General features: G+C 52.1%; 1 protein-coding gene across 1 annotated transcript in view; it reads right to left on the bottom strand.

Annotated features, from left to right (window-relative positions):
• Positions 1 to 18374, bottom strand: part of LOC133763299 (aldehyde oxidase 2) — a 76215-nt gene that overhangs the window by 43692 nt on the left and 14149 nt on the right. The window contains exons 8-16 of the mRNA XM_062196767.1: positions 17838 to 17918; positions 16295 to 16439; positions 15235 to 15327; positions 10464 to 10615; positions 7844 to 7937; positions 5045 to 5154; positions 3539 to 3723; positions 2319 to 2496; positions 559 to 651 (exon numbers count right to left, since the gene is read on the bottom strand). Of these exons, the coding sequence (XP_062052751.1) occupies positions 559 to 651; positions 2319 to 2496; positions 3539 to 3723; positions 5045 to 5154; positions 7844 to 7937; positions 10464 to 10615; positions 15235 to 15327; positions 16295 to 16439; positions 17838 to 17918 (1131 nt within the window). The remainder of the gene's footprint in view (positions 1 to 558; positions 652 to 2318; positions 2497 to 3538; positions 3724 to 5044; positions 5155 to 7843; positions 7938 to 10463; positions 10616 to 15234; positions 15328 to 16294; positions 16440 to 17837; positions 17919 to 18374) is intronic.

The following is an 18374-nucleotide window of genomic DNA, read 5'->3' as shown; positions in this document are numbered from 1 at the left end:
GTGTTTATTCTGGAGTTCTTCTCAGGGGATGTGTGTGTGTGTGTGGGGTGGGGTGTGGGGTGTGGGGGTGTGTGTGCATGCTCATTTGTATGCATGCACGCCTGTGTTTGCAGAGGTAGGTTAGGAGAGGGGACACGCGCCAGTGAGAACAGTGATTTCTAAATTCTCCTTCCAGAAGGCTGAGTTCAGTTGTTTGCAGGGTTCTTGTTTGCTGACCGGAGATTAAACATTTGCAATCAGGGCTAGAGGCTGAACTTCCTGGCTCAGCTGCTCTTCTGAATAAATATCAAGCAAATTACCCAAGAACACCACTGTGAAAAGACCACAATCGTTAGTCTGCTGATTCGTCAGGCGGTTGGCTCAGCCTGGAGTCCATCTAGTGGCAGCCGGGGCCTGACCTTGGATCCCAGAGCCTCCCTACCGTAGACCACGCACGAGCCAAGTGCAAGCAACAACTAGAAAGTCAGAACAAATCCCCCAACCTGCGATCTGACTGGCTCTGCAGAGGCTGAGCGTACCTCTTCATTTCTAGGTTTCCATCTCGTTCAACTCACTGACCTGGTACATTTGCACTCCCTGGGGCACTGTGACTGGGAAATCTTCTAGCGCACTTAGGAACCGGTCTGCAACCTCGGGATGATGACGGCTGTCCTGAGAGAGGATCCAAGACAATGGAGAGGAGCTGGTTAGTCTGGATTTAGCTGGTTTACAAGACCACGACTAGGCTAAGGTATCCTGGAGGCCTGGATAACCGAAATCCATATCACCTCTCAGGTTTCACTTTATTTCTAATTCTTGCTAGCCTCACCCATCCCCCACCCCTACCCACCAAGCACACAGCGAGGAGCTGGACTGCCTGGTTTGGATCTGATCCTCATGTCATCACAGAGAGCGGGAGCCCTGTCACTGAGCCGGGGGAGAGGGCACTTTGGGCTGGATAAAGCCTGGAATAAGCAGGAGTCTGTTTTCTACAAACAGGTCCCAGTCCTGATTGCTTATCTCAGGAATTCAGCTTTACTGGGAGAGCAGTAACACTGGGCCAGCTCTTCCGGCTGTCACTGAAACATAGCAGGTGTCCTGAAGCAGGAGTTAAATGGCAGCAAGGTTGTCCTGGGGGATGAGGTTGGTTAGTGAGGTCTCCATCCGAGGCAATGGAACTTAGATGATCTAGAAACAGTGGACTGTGGTGGGTGTGGCTGGGGAACAGGGGAATGGTGGTCAGGGGAGGGGCGGAAGAAGAGAGAGAATGAGAATGCTTTACTTTGATTAACTTATTCCAAAGGTTTACAGTTAGAAAATTATTTCAATATTAGCATTCACATCACTTTTGGTCTTTTTTAAAAATGAGATTTTATTTCACAACTCATATTGGGTATAAAATTCTAGAATGGGCAAAATGAATCCACAGGACTACAAAGCAGGTCAGTGACTGCCCCAGCAGGGGTGGGATGGTGACACAAGGGGGCCACAAGGTTACTTTCTGGGGTAATAGAACTTATTTCTATCTTGGTTGAGCTGGTGGTGTCACAATGCCCTGAATGGTAACAGGTGCACTTGCTATACATCCATGGTACTCCAATAAGGTGAATTCTGAAAGGAAAAGATGGCACGCTGGAGGCAGGGGCACCGTGATATCTTAGCACTCAGGGCATGCTGTAGACAAAAGGGGCTGAAGGCCTCATGGACCCCTTGTGGCTCAATCCTGGGAGGAAGTGACAAGGCTTGATCTAAAGCAGGAGACAAGCCATGGCACACAATGCCCACAGTTTGCAGAAGTTGCCAGACAGCTGTGGGCTCATGGCTACAAGGAGAACATTAAAGCCAAATGGGCTGCCCTGATGTCCCTCCCCAGTGTAGACCTCGATGTCCTACCTCCCAGTGCCTTGGAACGTGACCTCATCCAAATAAGGTAGGGTCTCTACTAAAGTGGTACTCAAGTTAAAATGACGTCATTAGGATGGGCTGTTATCCAATATGACCGGTGTTCTTACAAGAAAGGGCAACGTGGCTATACCATTGAAATATCACATATAGCATGAGATAGCAGAGATCAGCATGATGCTTCTGCAAGCTAAGAAACACTCGAGTTTGCCAGCAACCCTGAGAAGCTACGTGAGAGGCACGGGACAGTCTCCCTTGGAGCCCTCCGAAGGCACCGACCCACAGAAGGCACACACCCTGTGGACGCCAACCCTGTGGACCCTGTGGACGCACTGACTCTGTGGACTTCGGCCTCCAGCATCGGGCTATGCTGTATTTCTGTGGTTCTTTGTCATGGCAGCCCTAGCCAGCTCATCCATGAGGGCACTTACAGGCACAGAGCACAGCTTTGCCAGCTTCTTCAGCTCCTGCAACACCTCCAGGTAGAATTTGAAGAAGAAGCTGACCACCAGGGTCCTCTTGAATTCTACCCGGCCACCTGCAACCGAGCCCACGAGGTGGACTTCTTCCAGAAGCAGCCTGCAAGCCTCATCCAGCATCAGCTCATTCCAGCGCCTGGGAGGGTTGGAGTCGAGAGGATCAATTAGAGCCAGAGTCCATTGCATGGCAGAGGGTGGACACTGGACAGCGATGTTTCAGAGACCTCTGAGTTCCCTTTGTTCGGTGGGAGAGAGCGCAGGGTCACCTAATCAGGCCCCTCAAGAAAACCAAGGCCTGGAGAGACTGCATTGAGGGGCTAATGGTCATAGCAGGATGAGAACAGCACCCGTTTCACTGTAGCATGGGCCGTGCACATCTGGAGCCAGAACATGCTAGAACCGGGTATCAAAGAGACACACCACAGGCGCCAACCTCACTATGAACCGAACGAGACTCAGACTTGAATGCTGAGGAAGGAATGGGTGCACCCCCACAGTGAGAGCCTGGGGTGCTGCCCTGTGTGGGCTCGCTGGAGTGTGGAACCGCCCAAGAAAATGAAGGCTGTGGGGGGGGGGGAGAAACCACCTCCGGACTGATGTCGGGCTGGGCCTTTTTTTTTTTTTTTCTGACAGGCAGAGTGCATAGTGAGAGAGAGAGAGAGACAGAGAGAAAGGTCTTCCTTTTTGCCGTTGGTTCACCCTCCAATGGCCACTGCGGCCAGCGCATCTCGCTGATCCGAAGCCAGGAGCCAGGTGCTTCTCCTGGTCTCCCATGGGGTGCAGGGCCCAAGCACTTGGGCCATCCTCCACTGCACTCCCGGGCCATAGCAGAGAGCTGGCCTGGAGGAGGGGCAACCAGGATAGAATTCGGCGCCCCGACCGGGACTAGAACCCGGTGTCCCGGCGCCACAAGGTGGAGGATTAGCCTGTCAAGCCACGGCGCTGGCCAATGGGCTGGGCCTTTTTTGTGGGCTCCCCCACTCCAAGAGTGGCACCTAATGAATTGAAATCAATTCAGATTTAATTCATTTAGCAAAATTACAGGGAGAACCAACAGTGATTTTATCTGTAGGAGTTCCCATCTTCCCAGGCTGTGCTCAGCTCTTGCCAGAGCCAGATTCCCAGTTGCTTTTCTCCAGGTCAAGTTTCCTTCTCAGGATGCAGGCCCCGTGGCTCACCTCCCCAGGAGCTGCTGGCAGGATTTTCGCGCCATGATGGGGGCGGCCCCCACACCTCCGTAGGCAATGCTCAGGTCCTCTACGGTGTCTGTGCCTTCTCTGAGAAGCACACGCATGCTGGCAGTTACGTCGGGCAGGGCGTTCTGCTGGCACTGAGCCTGTCGGAAGGCTGACACGAATTCCCACTGTGAGGACAGAAACCATCTGGGGTTATTAACGCCAAGGGCATGGGTTCTGCCTCTTGGTGTCTCCGATTAATCACTGAGATGCAATCTAAGGGGACGTGCACGAGGACAGCTGGCTCAAGGAGAGGACACTTGGCTGCCTCCTGTTCAACGTGAGCATGACATCCTCCCCGGCCTGTCCCCAGGGCCCTGGACACCCTCAAGGAACTCAGATCCCATTCGCTTTTGCTCTGAGGCCAGGATATACACCCACCCAGAAACGTCCCCGCGTGTCACTCCCTCCAGTCTCCAGTGGCCTTTGTCTGCCGTGGGGGAGGAAGAACCCTCCTAACACAGGGGCTTTTAAAGGTGCTTTGCGTCCAGGCTGAGGAGGCCTAGCACATTTCTTGGTTTGTGGAAATGACCACTCTCCCTTTTGGCAAAGCTTGTAGGGAGCAAAATAGAACTTTCCAGTCAGGGGCCAGGGAGTCTGGTATTGGGAGTAAGAGGCAGGAGCTGCCCCCAGCTGCCCCCTTGGTGCCAGGACCTGGTGGGCCGAGGTCAGAGCAATGAGGATGACCCTTGGCCAGGGGCACATCCATCTGCACTGTCCCAAGGGGCTTCCTGCTTGCCTTTGCCTCATTTCGTTTTTGCTGCCTGGCCATACACGTGCACCCGAATGGCAGCACATTCCCAAGTTTCCATTCCAAAGGAAACACCAACAGAGGTCACCCAGAGCTGAAAGCAGAGTCTAACTAACCTAAGACTTGCTGGCTTGCGATTGTTGTGAGCCCGTGTGTGTGTGTGTGTGTGTGGTGTGTCTTGTAATGCCTTTCTCTGCAAACACTGTCCTTTGGGTTTCAGCTGCAGCTTTGCGGAGAGGCACAGGGAGCTGGCGTTGAGACCAGAGGCCACCTCCGTAGCCAGCTGCATGGTCACACAGATGCTGACAGCTGGAGGCCTTCATGCTCCTGTAAGCCACTCAGTAGAGGGTGGAGGGCTGAGCCCTAGACACCATCCCTCTGTGGGTGACGTAAGAAGCTCCACCCCACAGCCAGGGCTTGAACCCGTGGACCTGAGCGGGTGTGGGAGCATGAGCACAGCCCCTCTGTAGGCTGCACCCCACAGCTACAACAACACCCCCATATCCACACCAGGGGGAGGCGTGCTCGCAGCTGGCACAGGGCCTCGGTGCTGGGCCAGTCCGCAGTGGGACAGGAAACGGCGAGTTTTTAGGGCAGAGTTGTCATCCTGCCACGTGTTTTCAGATTTCTAACGATGGGCTGGGCTCAGTTATACAAAGGGAAAAATGACCCTGAGAAGGAGCCCGTGGAATTGTTACCTTTTGCGAGTGAGGGATGTACACGGACTCCAAGATTTCCTCCGGCTTAAGGTCCGCGCTCGCCAAGCCAGCCAGGAAATGTTCATCCAGGGGAATCCGCCGCGCTCCGTCTGCAGGAGAAAATGGCATCTCGGCATCTCAGCACGGTCCCCACGGGCACCGCCGGGAGGAAGGGATCAGCTTCCTCTGCAGGGGCCTGGGCTGTGACGCAGCCGCGGGGGTCCCGTGCCCGCCACAGGAAGGGGCAGCTGCTCCTGATGCTTGCCCTTCTCTTCGCTCAGGCGCTCTGCGAACCTTCCCCGGGAGTGGGGGGGAGGCTGGCTCCCTACGCACTCACAGAACGCGCCCAGCGCTGACCATCGAGGCATCGGGCACGGCTGAAGCTAACCCGGGCTCTGTTTCCACACCTCGCAGAGCCTGCACATCAGCTGGGCATTAGGTTCTTGCCACTGTCAGCTCCTGCCAGAGGTACTTTATACCTTTATAACAAACTGAACCGTTCATGCACGCTTCACGCTCCTCCCAGCCCAGCTGTCAACTCCTAGGGATCAGAGCTGGCTTTCAAAAGCCACGTGGACCCCCAGGGGGCACCACGCGGGGATCACACGGTGGCCCAAGGCCTCTGATGTGAGACCCCTGGCGCCATCAATGCCGAGCTGGCTGGACCATCAGTGGAGCAGTGGGGGAGGCAGGGCTGCCCCAAAGGAGAGGATGCTGATCTTTGCCTGGCCGTGTGCCCTGCTGCTGCGCAGGCGCAGGTGAGCTGAGTGCTGCTTCATGCTGGGGTGGGGGGTGTGCTCTTCGGCTGAGCCGGGAAGGCAGAGCCCACAAGCAGAAGGTAACGGCCAAGACCCCAGGACATCGCCATAGCTCTGCCGTCACTGCCACCGCTACCGCTGGGTGGGCGTGCCTCCTTCTAAACGCTTGGGCCCAGAACTGTTTCACGTTTCAGGGTCTTTTCTGGATTTTTCAATATCTGCATATAGATAATGAGATATCTTGGGGGGTAGGACCCAAGTCTGAACCCAGAATGCATTTCTCTCATATGCATGTGATGCACAGAGCCTGAAGGGACCTGTAGAACTTTCCACTGTGGCATCGTGTGAGTGCTCAACAATGGCGGATTTGGGGTTTGGATTTCTGGATGAGGGGTGCTCAAGGGAGCTGCCCTCACCATCCTGGTGCCTCGGGGTCCCGGCTGCTCCTGTTGTGGTTGCTGGGGGTACACACTGGGGCTGTCCCGGCCCATTAGCCTGACTCAGCAAAAAGCTTGGCTCCATCAGGAGGGTGAGGCTTTCGCTTCCTCCCTCCCGAGGGCCTCCTGCGAAGTGGAAGAGGCTGAGAGCCGTGGGGGTGGACGCCTTTCGTGGGCCACCGAGAGTCTGAATTCCCAGCACTGAAGGAGTGCACAGTGTGGCCCACAGATATCTCAGGGTGGGTCCAGCGCCCATTCCTGCTTGGCTGCACCTTGGAAATCCCCGGGGGCCAAGGCTGTGATTGCTCCCACTGCTCCCTGCAAGCCTGGGGCGCTTCAGTCCACAGGAGCTGGCGGCCACCCACAGCGAGTGGGAAAGGAGGTATTGGATGGGTTGTAAGTGAGGGATAGAGAGAAATGGAAGGGACATTTTAGGGCTGGAGGCCTAGGGAGAAGAGGTAAGTACTCTGGTTGGGAAGTCAGGCGGACTGGGGTTCACACCTGCCATGGCTGGAATGTTTATCTCTTCCAAAATCTGTGTTGAATTCAATGCCACTGTAACAGTATTTAAAGGGTGGGACCTGGGCTGGCACCGCGGCTCAATAGGCTAATCCTCTGCCTAGCGGCGCCGGCACACCGGGTTTTAGTCCTGGTCGGGGCACCGGATTCTGTCCCGGCTGCCCCTCTTCCAGGCCAGCTCTCTGCTGTGGCCAGGGAGTGCAGTGGAGGATGGCCCAAGTGCTTGGGCCCTGCACCCCATGGGAGACTAGGAGAAGCACTTGGCTCCTGCCATCGGATCAGCGCGGTGCGCCGGCCGCAGCGGCCATTGGAGGGTGAACCAACGGCAAAGGAAGACCTTTCTCTCTGTCTCTCTCTCTCTCACTGTCCACTCTGCCTGTCAAAATAAATAAATAAATAAATAAATAAACAAATAAAGGGTGGGACCTGCAGGAAGTGCGTATGCCTTGAGGGTGCCATTATAAAAGGTCTCTCTTGCCCTTCTACCTTCTATCATGGGATAATGGAGCCAGAGGCCCTCCCCGGGCACTAAGTGTTGGTATATTAACCTTGAACTTTTCAACCTCCTGAGAAATACATTTTTCTTCTTTATAAAGTACCCATTCTCAGGGATTTTGTTATAGCAACTCTAATGAACTAAGGCGAAGCCCTCCTCAGTGAGCTACCCTACTGGGGGGTTGAGTGGATCTGAGACGTGTGAGGTGTCCAGCACAGCCCGGCACGTGGCTAGCCCCGGGCCGCAAGGGCATTAACACCTGCAGAGCAGTTGAAGGCACTGTGGGTGCACTGGAAGGAAGAGAGGTTTACCAGGGAGCCGCCTCACCTCAGCCTCTGCACACCACCCCGTGTTCCCTGGCCAAGCACAGACTTGGGCTAACACGCATGCGTGGGCTGTGTGTGTGTGCACAGGCACCTGTGTGTGGTGTCAGAGGGAAGTGCCAGCTGCCCCTTGCAGCAATGTGCCTGGACTCCCCTTGGTGAACCAAGTGCCAGGGACCTGGCCTCTGATGTAGAACAATTCCTTAAACTCTAAACAAAGACCGGAGACTTGTAGGTGCAGTCCAGAGTGTCCCGGGGTGGCTTACCTTCAGATACCAGATTCAGAGTCACATTGGCCACAGCAAGAATCGGATTCAGGTCCGAGTAGCAGTGGCGGCTTATAACATGTCCTCCTAGGGACTGAAGAGAGAGGGTCACAGCTCGGTCACTCTGTCGCAACTCCTCCACCCCGCAGGCACCTGCTTTTGGTCCTCCTGGTGGCTGTGAAAGGGTCCGGAGGACTCTGGGCCACTTTAGTCCTTTCCTTTCTCTCAGAGGGGATTCCGTTCAGTGTCCCAGGGGGCCCTGCTGAGTCCTTTGGAACAAGGGAGGCATTGCCGGCGGCTAAGACTCCCCAGCATTTGGTACGTCTGCCTGCTGTTTAACCTCCTGATACATTTGATGCTGTGGCAAAAAGTTTGTGGAAAAATGGAATGAAAAGATAAGGAGGGGGTAGTGTTCGGAGTTGCAATATATAGAGATATGTAAGATATCATGATCCAGTGGGATTTCTTTAGGAGTCCCAAGTTAGTTTTATATTAGAAAATCAATAGAAGTCACTGACCAGAACAAAGAGGGAGAAAATGATTTTCTCCATAAATACAAAAAAAAAAAAAAAAGCACTTGATGAAATTCAATACAAATTCATTATAAAAACACTCAGCAAGGGGCCAGCGCCGTGGCACATTGGGTTAATCCTCCGCTTGCGGCACAGGCATCCCATATGGGCACCAGTTCTAGTCCCACTTGCTCCTCTTCCAGTCCGGTTCTCTGCTGTGGCCTGGGATAGCAGTAGATGGCCCAAGTGCTTGGGCCCTGCACCCGCATGGGAGACCAGGAAGAAGCACCTGGCTCCTGGCTTTGGATCGGCACAGCTCTGGCCGTTGTGGCCATTTGGGGAGTGAACCAACTGAGGAAGGACCTTTCTCTGTCTCTCTCTCTCTCTCACTGTCTATAACTCTGCCTCTCAAAACAACAACAACAAACAAACAAACAAACAACAAAAAACACACTCAGCAAGGGGTAGGCATTTAACCAGGTGGTTAAAGTCCCTCGTTGGAGCATCTGGGTTCAATTCCTGGCTCTGGCTCCTGACTCCAGCTTCCTGCTAATGTGGATCCTGGGAGGCAGTGGTGGTGGCTCAAGTACAGTTGGGTCCCTGCCACCCAGTGGGAGACCTGGATGGAGTTCTTGGCTCCTGGATTCAGCCTGGCTCAGCCCCAGCTGTTGGGGTATTTGGGAAATGAACCAGCAGATGGAAGACCTCTCCCTTTCTCTCTTTCAGATAAATAAATTTTAAAAAATATTTATTTGGTATAAAAATTTTAAAATTTATGCATATGAGGTATCTTTAAAATGTTCATGGGAAATGTGTATTATGAAAAAACTATGCATGGATTTCATTTTTTTTTTCCTCACCAAAATGGACTTATCTTTTAATTCCATTTCTCCTCAAGATTTTTGTAGGTGCGGACACTCAGGTGTAGAGAAATGATGATACTTGACCGAGGTCTCCCAGGTAAGAGGTAACAGGCCTTGGGATAGAAGTCCAAGCAGCGAGGCTCTGCAGCCAGTTCTGATCTCCCACTGCCCAGATCGGATGTGGCCACAGTGATGCCCATGCTGCCCTGGGCCCTAGGAATCTGAGCCTCATCTCCCATGAGCTCTCCAATGGCCAGGGTTCAGGGGCATCCACACCATTGGTGGATGATTGCCCTTTGACTTCCTGGCTTACTTCTCCTGGATCTGATTGAGCCTGTAGCATCTCAGAACTGGGAGAGAGACAGCCAGCCCCTCATCTCAGTACCCTGTTACCCTCGAGTGAAGGACTGTCCAGTGACTGCCCATGTGCTGCTGTGGTCTGGGCTGGAACACAGCCAGGGACAGGGAATCCTTCTTCTACCAACAGCTCAGTTTTAAAGTTCCCTTGTTTTCCCCGAGCTGAAATTGCTTCCCCTCGCAGGCTCACCTATGGGTCACCCTGGGACTATCCTGTGTGATCCCGTGTCGTGGCACCTGTGCCCTCCTGAGTATATAGATATTCGGTGGCAGCTCTTGTGTTCCCTTTGGCTGTCCTCATACAGCCGTTCCTTTTTCAGATGTGGTCTCCAACCCTCACCCTCCAGCCACCACCTCCTGGCCAGGCTCTGGCGTGTCCAGGCCAAGCCCCAGATGGGGCACAGAACACGTTGGACTTGACAGCTTTTTAAAGGAGAGCTGTCTTCCCCAGATTCCTCGTGTCCCAGGAATTTCTAAAATACCATTTGGGGTACACAGGAGAGGGAACATACATGTTCTGGAAACCAAGCCATGGCTCTTTTTCCTTTCTTCTCATCCTTTTCTCCAGTGGTTTGAACCATCCAGAGAAGAGCAGGCTACCTTCCCTATTCTAGATTCTATACTTCTGCCAGTTCAGCCCAAGAATCAAGCTGGACACACTTTTCCCCAAGATCAGCACAACCACGACGTTCTTTTCTTTGGAACTGCTCTAAGGAACTTGATTTTGGATTCTCTTTTAAACACTTTATGAAGGTGTTCACTAGTTTCAAGTATTTATTTACTGTGCCTTTTGCATCAATTGTCCAGATTCTACCCATGGCTAGTTCACCATTTCAGTGAGATCAGGAGGCACTGGGTGTGTGTGGTGGTTGGAAGCAGGGGCCCTACCGCCAGATTCCGGATCTGCTGGCCCGCCAGAGTCCGCAGGTGCCTTACGAGGGCTTGGTAGGTCTGGGTTTTCTCCTCCGGGAGCTCAGATATCCTCTCAACCAAGATGTCCTTCACCTGGGCCAGGCTGCAGCCCGCCCCAATCGTTAGACCTGGCAAGAAAGTAGTCTTTGAGTGGGAATGGTGGTGGTGGTGGTAGAGAAACAGTTGAACCATAACCATGGCACCAGGGCCTTGGTGTTCAGCCTGTGTAGGCCTTTGTCTTGCTGGCTGCAGAGAGAATCATAGGGAGCTCAAAACTTCCAAATCAACCAGACCAGCATCTCCGGGCAGAGGACTTTTAAAAAGGCTCCCTAGGTGGTGTGTTTTCCTGTGTGTATTGCAGGATTTGGGAATTTCTGAGCTAGTCCACATTCTTCTTTGGACAAATAGAGGCTAGCAAGAATGAATGGCAGCAACAAATGGTGGTAGAACCTACTAGAACTTTCTAAGATCCCTTCTTGCCTGATGGTGGTGAAGCTGTGAAAAGTTGCTTTGTGGTTAAAGGGGATAAATCTGATAGCATTGAGATAATGACAAAGATCTGGGTGGACATTTGGTGCAGTGGTTAAGATTCCACTTGGGGTGCTCACATTCCATATCAGAGTGTCTGGGCTTGAGTCCTGGCTTCTTAGCTACTGATCCAGCTTCCGGATGATGCACACCCTGGGAGGTAGCAGGTAATAGCTCAAGTCCTTGGATGCCTGCCACCCATATGGGAAACCTGGATTGAGTTCCTGGCTCCTGGCATTGGTCTGACCCAGCTCAGGCTACTGTGGACATTTGGGGAGTGAATCAGTGGATGGAAAATCTTTGTTCCTTCCTGCTTTTCAAATAAAAACAAATAAACCAATCATTTAATAACGAATAAAGCCTAAGTTCATTCAGATCTTCAGGCCACTGTCTAGACAAAATGCTTTGACGGCAGGTTTTGTACTTGGTACTCAAAAGTCTTCAATAATCAGTCCTGTGAGGAACCACAGCTGATCAGAAAAGAGCGAGCCCAATACAAGGAGCTGTGTCAGGCATTATGTTGGGCATTATTGGGTTTATAGAGTTTGGGGTTTCCAGAGAGGGACCTGGGAGGCAGTGAGACAGCATCCTAGGGGGTAGAGCAAGGCTATTTGCTAACTGGCCAGGAAGTAATTCAAACCATTGACAACAGCTGCATGCATACTTTGGCGGATTGGCAGGATAATAACAGGAACTCCGGCGTAGGAGGAGAGTTCTAATCAGTCTTCAAATTGCAGTAGTCGCTGATGACTCAGGCACCTTTAAAAATCAGCACCCAGAATTCCTTGGGGTTTGCAGAACAATACTCTAACCTGTAGGGTTTGAGTTGACATCACTCGCAGGGTAGGGCTCTAAGTGCAGTTGGTCTGTTTTTAGCACGGTTCAGGTTGGGCTTTGCCTTCTCTCTTGTTGATTAATCTTTGAGAATATTTCACCCTCCACATGCTGTGTTTTATCAATATTAAAAAGGGACTTGGCACAATACCTTCCCTACCCTTGCCAACATACACAATACCCCTACGGCTTCCCTCCATGCATCTAACTTAATTGATCAGGAAAACCACTGGCTGCTCCTATTATCTGCATGTTAAGCAAGTCTTGTCTAACAGGGACTGAACTGTCCCCCCTCCCTGGATGTCTTAGCCTAGAGTGCTCACCCTCTCCCTGACTCAACATCTATAAAAAGCGCACTGTAACATGGGCTCTGCTTCCGCCCTGGGCCTGCCAGCTGAGGTCTGTTGCTTCCCCCTCCCTTGTTCTCCTGGAGCCTGGTCTTTAACTTCTGCAAAAATTCTGGTTTCGTCTTTGTAGAAGTGCTAGGAAAGCTAAGCTTGTCTTTCACTTAATTAGATTCAGAGCCTTATTCAGAAACAGACTTAGTTTTATTATTAATGTCAGAAGCATCACACAGCACAACTGGCTCTGATTTGGCATAAATAGGAAACAGCAAGTAAGTCCCAGCTGAGAGTGAAATGCCAACTGTCTACCCTTTTGCCTGGGTTCTTCTACGCTTTCAAATTGGGCTGAGGCCATATGGATCCATTGTGAGGCTATCACTTGGCAATTACCATTGCTCATAATATCACATCACTTTGTGCTGGGTTATATTGGGTTAGTATTTATTGGAGAGGTAGAGAAAGACAGAGAGAGCTCCCCAGTGCCTGTGATGTTTAGGACTTGGCTAGGGCCAAAGCTGGGAGCCAGGAATTCAATCCAGGTCTCCCACAAGAGTAGCAGGAACCCAATGACCTGTGCCACAACTGCTGCCTTCCAGGGTCTGCATTAGCAGGTGCTGGTTCAGGAGCTGAGGCTGGGGATTGAACCCAGGCGTTGTCATTTGGGATGAGGGCATCTCACCTGCTAGATCAAGGATAGTCTATTCATATTTTATTCCATCCTTGGGCACAAAACTTAGCTTACATTTCAGTGGCATTAGAAATGGCTTCAAGTATGAGTTTCAGAAAGGGGATTTCATTTTCACCCCATGCTTCTTGGAGTTCCTGGGCCTATGGACTGTTATACAGTGACTTTCTGGAGTGCTTACTGAAGATTTTGAGGAAAAAAAAACCAAACAAGTATACTGAGCCAAATGTGGAGGTAATATGGACGAACATGCAACATTTAGACATGCATTTGAGTCAAGATTATAGCTCTTCCAGGAGTTTATTTCCTGGGGCAGCTGCTGGGGGTGCAGGGTGGTGAGGATGGCTCTACCACACTCCTCGCGGCCGGCCCCTCTCCGCAGTGTCCTTCAGTCTCCTGGGCCTTGGGAAAACTGTGAGAGGCAAAGCGACTTCTCCAGGAGCCACTAGAGGGTACTCATGCTTTAATTTTAAGAGGCCTGGAGGACGGTGCATTGTTTGCTTACTCAGATTTCCGGATCTGGCTCCGTTTCAGCTGCAGAAGCTAAGCCAGCAGTGGGTGCAGCCAGCCAGTGGGACTGGCCTCTGGGCTGGGCAGGGCGGAAAGGGGAGTGGGCCGTGGCTGCCAGCTTTGGACCTGGGGGAGGGGCGTGCTGTACCTGACCACCAGCCAGTTTGGGGAGCTGGGGTGAGTCTGCTTCCATTTTTGCATCTCAGTTTCTTCATCTATAAGGGAGGCTTGGGTTACTTCAGGAGTTTGAATTTTACTCTGCAGGGCCCTCCTGAGGACAGGGGAGCAGGGGGAAAGCCTTCCCCGCCCTGCAGATGGAGCAACCATTTTCATTTACTTAGTATATTTAAGACTTGGTTGAGAAAGGGGTAGTGGCGCTAAGAGAGCCTTGAGAGAGGAGGACTGCATGATTCCCGGGGGGAAGAGTGGGGTCACGGCCTCCTGCCTTAACCGTCTGCCCACACTTGTCTGTGCTCCCATTCCACACCTCCCACTGTGCCCTCTTCCACTCCTCTGCCTCCTGTGAACACCATGCTTCCAGCTAAATCTAAGCGCACACCTCCGTTTTTCCAAATGGCATTCGGTGCGCTCCCTGAATGGTCTCAAAATGGAAGCTGTGCAACCACGACACTGCACAGAACCCAAGAAGGGCTTCTGTCGCTAGCAGACAGGTGGGAGCAGGCCAGGGAAGTGCAGGCTTGAGGACACACAGCTCAAGCCAAGCTTGACAGGATGGCTAGAGGCCAGCTAGGTAGGCAGGATTCTAGGATGACCGTGGCCAGGGCAGGTCCCCTTCCTCCCCATCTACTGACCACCCCCCCACCCCCAGCACATGGACCTTATACATCGATCTTGACTAAATCTCTCAGTCCCATCAACCCCCTGTTGCTTGAGTTAAGAAAGTGATCATTATCATTACATCCATTACATTCAAGGTTCTGACCCACTCATTCATTTTTTCCATTTAGATTTTTTAATCAGCCACTGACTGAGCCCTTCTGGGCATGCAAATACTAGTAGCTGATGGAGAGGGAATGCATCTTGAATGTGAAGTTCTGCGTGTTTTCTTCCTACTTTGTGAGTTGTGCCTCGCCTGATGTGGTATCCTGCACAGGGGGCTTTTGGGGTGTGTCAGTGACTAGGAGTCTTTGTCCCACTTTGGCCTCTGGCATTGTCCCTGGCATGTGAGTGCCAGATAATATTCCTCCTACTTTCCCCCTGTAAACATCTCCTCTTCCTTGGAATTACCTGTCCAATGGGTGGACATCACCTGATCTCCCTCATCTTCCCATAAGAGTGACACTGCAAATTTATTGTCTCTGGGTCATGTGGCATTCTATTGACAAGACTCCTGTAAGGTCTTGGAAAATATGGTCCAGAGCCTCAGATTCCCTGAAAAGATTTTTTCAGTGAAGTTTCATGATGGGGATGTAGCATCACTTGAGAAAAATGGCAAAGAGCCAGAAATAGGCCAGATGAGAGGCATGGATGAGGGGGTTCTGAGTGGCTTGGCAAGTGGAAGCTTGGTGCACGGATTGCTTCATTGACATTTTATAGAAACATCACGGGGCTGGCACTGTGGCATGGTGGGTTAAGCCACTGCCTGCAGCACCAGCATCCCATATGAGCAAGGATTTGAGTCCTGGCTGCTCCACTTCCAATCCAGCCCCTGCTAATGAGCCTGGGAAAGCAGTGGAGGATGGCCCAAGGGCATGGGGCTCTGCACCCATGTGGGAGACCTGGCCATTGGGGAGTGAACCAGTGGATGGAAGACCTGTCTCTCCCTGTTTCCCTGTAACACTGCCTTTCAAATAAATAAATCTTAAAAGAAGAAGAAGAAACTCACCATCACTTGTTTTCGTTACCATCCGCAGCTCAGAGATCCTAGCAGGGGAGAGGAGTATTGGGTAAAAATGTCCTTGAGATTTCATTGCAGGTCCTGGAGAGAAAATATATTTTAGGGGTAGTTAGGAAAGAGAAAACGTCTTTGCTGTGTGTTGAAATTTTCTCCTAAAAATGCTCAGATGCAGACTTGAATGCCTGACAATCCATGCGTACAGATGAGAAAGCGGTGGGCATACATCCCAGCCACATAAGTGTACTGAGCACACTCTCCCAATAGACACACTTAGCTACACACTCCCTGCATTTATGCAAAAAAATGGCACATAAAAAGGATGAGACGTTCTTACAGCACACACACATAGCACCAGGAGAAACATAGACACACACTTGTAATAGCCCAAACTTGACAACAGCTGGAGCTGTTTCAACAAGTTGTCCCTTCAGAGCGAACTGAATGGGCGCATGGTTCCCTGTTCGCATGGTGGAGTACGGCCCAGCCACACGGGTGAATGAGCGAAGCAAGCTGCAGGGCAAGAATGCAGCTCAGTCTGTCTTCGTGAAGTTCAAACACTCCCGAAATTAATAAGACTGTGTAGGGACTCAGATATGTGTGGTGAGATTATAAAAACAAGGGAGAGAGTAGCCAAGGCAAAATTCAGGCTAATGAGTACTTTCAAGAGGGAAGGGAAAGGCAGGAAATGTGGCTTGGGAGGGCCCGTGGGGGCTCTGAAAGGGGGTGGGGGCTACCTGAGTGGGCAGCGTGTTAGCACATCTGTGTGTATCTTACAAAATCCTATGATGTCTATGCCATATTGAACATGAACAGGAAAGGACAAGGTGATTTTATAAAGCTCTCTGGTATAGGCTACCCCAACTCAGGGTGTTAGGCTGCCTCCTACCTACCAGGGTATGTGCGCGCGCAGCCTTGGAGACTGGCTTTGTGAGAAAGGATGGCGTTTTCAATCCCTAAAAAGCAGCTTTCGTAGACTGAGAACTGCGTGGGGCACAAGAAGTCCAGCTCTGAGTTGCTGGTGGAACGGCAGCCCTTGTAACCAACTCACCCAGTGAGGTGCTGCCCAGGACGACAGGGGCTTCTGGGTACCTCACTTTCAGCTCCAGGAGCTCCTTGAGGGTCCCAGGGGAGATCCAGGTCACTCTCTCTCCATAAAAGGTCAGGGTTGGTTTTTCTGGGTTCTCTGCCATCCTCTAAGGGCAAATGACAGGTACATGTCGTCTGTGTACGCCTGTGCTCCTGGGTTATTTGGGTCCGGGGAGGAGGTCAATTCCTCTGGAAGACTGCAGGTGTTCCGGGGACCACTCACCCCCAAAGACACTCACCACACCCACCAGCTAATGCTTGAATTCCCATAACTTGGATGGCTTTTGGGGGACAAGTGGCAATGTAAGCTAACACCTATCATTGACCTTTGTTCCAAATTGAGCTCTCACATCCAATCTTCCAAGTTGTATCCAGAATCCCCTTGCTTCTCACTACCTCCACCCCAGCCCCAAACCCAGCAGCCTGGCCCCGCCCCCTGCCACATCTCAGGATGCCAATGTCCCCTGTCTGGTGCCTCTGCAGAGCATTCTCAACACTGCAGCAGAAACCCGAGGGACACGGTCCTCCTTTGTCCAACCTCCCTTATAGCTTCTCGTTCCAGATGGAGTGAAAGGCCAGCAGCACTGAGCAGAGCAGGGTCAGCCCCCCTCAGCTTCTGATCCTCCCCTCGCTCCTGTGCACCTGCCGGGGTGGCCGCCACTCTGTCCTTTGATCAGGCCAGGGGTTCACCTGCCCTTCGGACCTTAGCGCTTACTGTTCCTGCTGGTTGGGTTGCCTATCCCCACATACCTTCATGTCTCCTCCCTCACTACCTCCCAGATCCTCTCCAATGTCTCCTTCTCCGAGGTCTTCTCCAGCCAGCATATTGCCAACGGCAACGGCCCGTGCCCGACTCTCCTTCTCTGTTTCACGTTTTTCCTTAGCCCTTCCCTCTCGCTAACCCTGCAGCCTTCAGCTGTCACATCGCTCATTGCCCATCTCTCTCACAAGGTTAGCAGCTGCTCGAGGGCAAATCTTTGGGTCTGTTTTGTTCCTTGCTGTATGTTCTGTCACTGGCAGGTTGCTGAGTGAATAATTATTTGCTGAATGAAGGAATACACACCTCAGAACCCACTCAGAAAAGGAGATTTTGTGCAATGGGACTGTGGATGCCCCAGAACAAAGATGGAGAAGCCGACGGGAGGAAGGGCGAGGAAGGGGAGTGGGGAAGGCGCCCAAGAGTGCTCCATGGGGTCAATGCCCCAGATTGGCCCCAAAGGCCGAGGGGAAGCTTAGCAATGCTGTGCCACCTGGACAGCGGACAGGGACACCCAGGTGAGAAGAGCAATGTGAAGTCCTGTAGAAACCAGCCCCAGCCGAGGCCCAGCTCTGTCCAAGGGGTCGGTCAGGACTGGGTGAGCTGGGGAGGAAGCAGCCTTCATGATCTGGTCAGACATGTCCACAACTTGTCAATTTCATGGAGGAGAGGACATGGGGGGTTTTATAAAGCTAAGTTAATGCACAGTGATACTTAAGCAAGCCCTTAAATACCCAATTCATCTTACCAAGAGTTCTGGAGGGAATATAAGGTCCTGGGTAGGGTCCAAAGGCTGGAACTCCTCTTTCGAAAATAACTCCGTGCAAAGCTTTATAAAGGGAAGAAGCAGATGGCCCTGTCAGCTCGGCTCAGTGGGAAGCAGCATTGCAGGTCTTTACAGGAATTAGGCGAGATGAATGCAGTGATAAGTCCCTTTGTGCAGGGAAATTGTTCAAACCAAATACTTTTTTTTTTTTTTTTGACAGGCAGAGTGGATAGTGAGAGAGAGAGACAGAGAGAAAGGTCTTCCTTTTTTGCCGTTGGTTCACCCTCCAATGGCCGCTGAGGCCGGTGCATCTCGCTGATCTGAAGCCAGGAGCCAGGTGCTTCTCCTGGTCTCCCATGCGGGTGCAGGGCCCAAGCACTTGGGCCATCCTCCACTGCCTTCCCGGGCCATAGCAGAGAGCTGGCCTGGAAGAGGGGCAACCGGGATAGAATCCGGCACCCCGACTGGGACTAGAACCTGGTGTGCCGGTGTCACAAGGCGGAGGATTAGCCTGTTAAG

This window comes from Lepus europaeus, chromosome 1, assembly GCF_033115175.1.
Source record: "Lepus europaeus isolate LE1 chromosome 1, mLepTim1.pri, whole genome shotgun sequence".
Taxonomy (NCBI): Eukaryota; Metazoa; Chordata; class Mammalia; order Lagomorpha; family Leporidae; genus Lepus; species Lepus europaeus.
The sequence above is the reverse complement of the archived record's forward strand: the minus strand, read 5'-3'. Positions and strand labels throughout refer to the sequence as shown.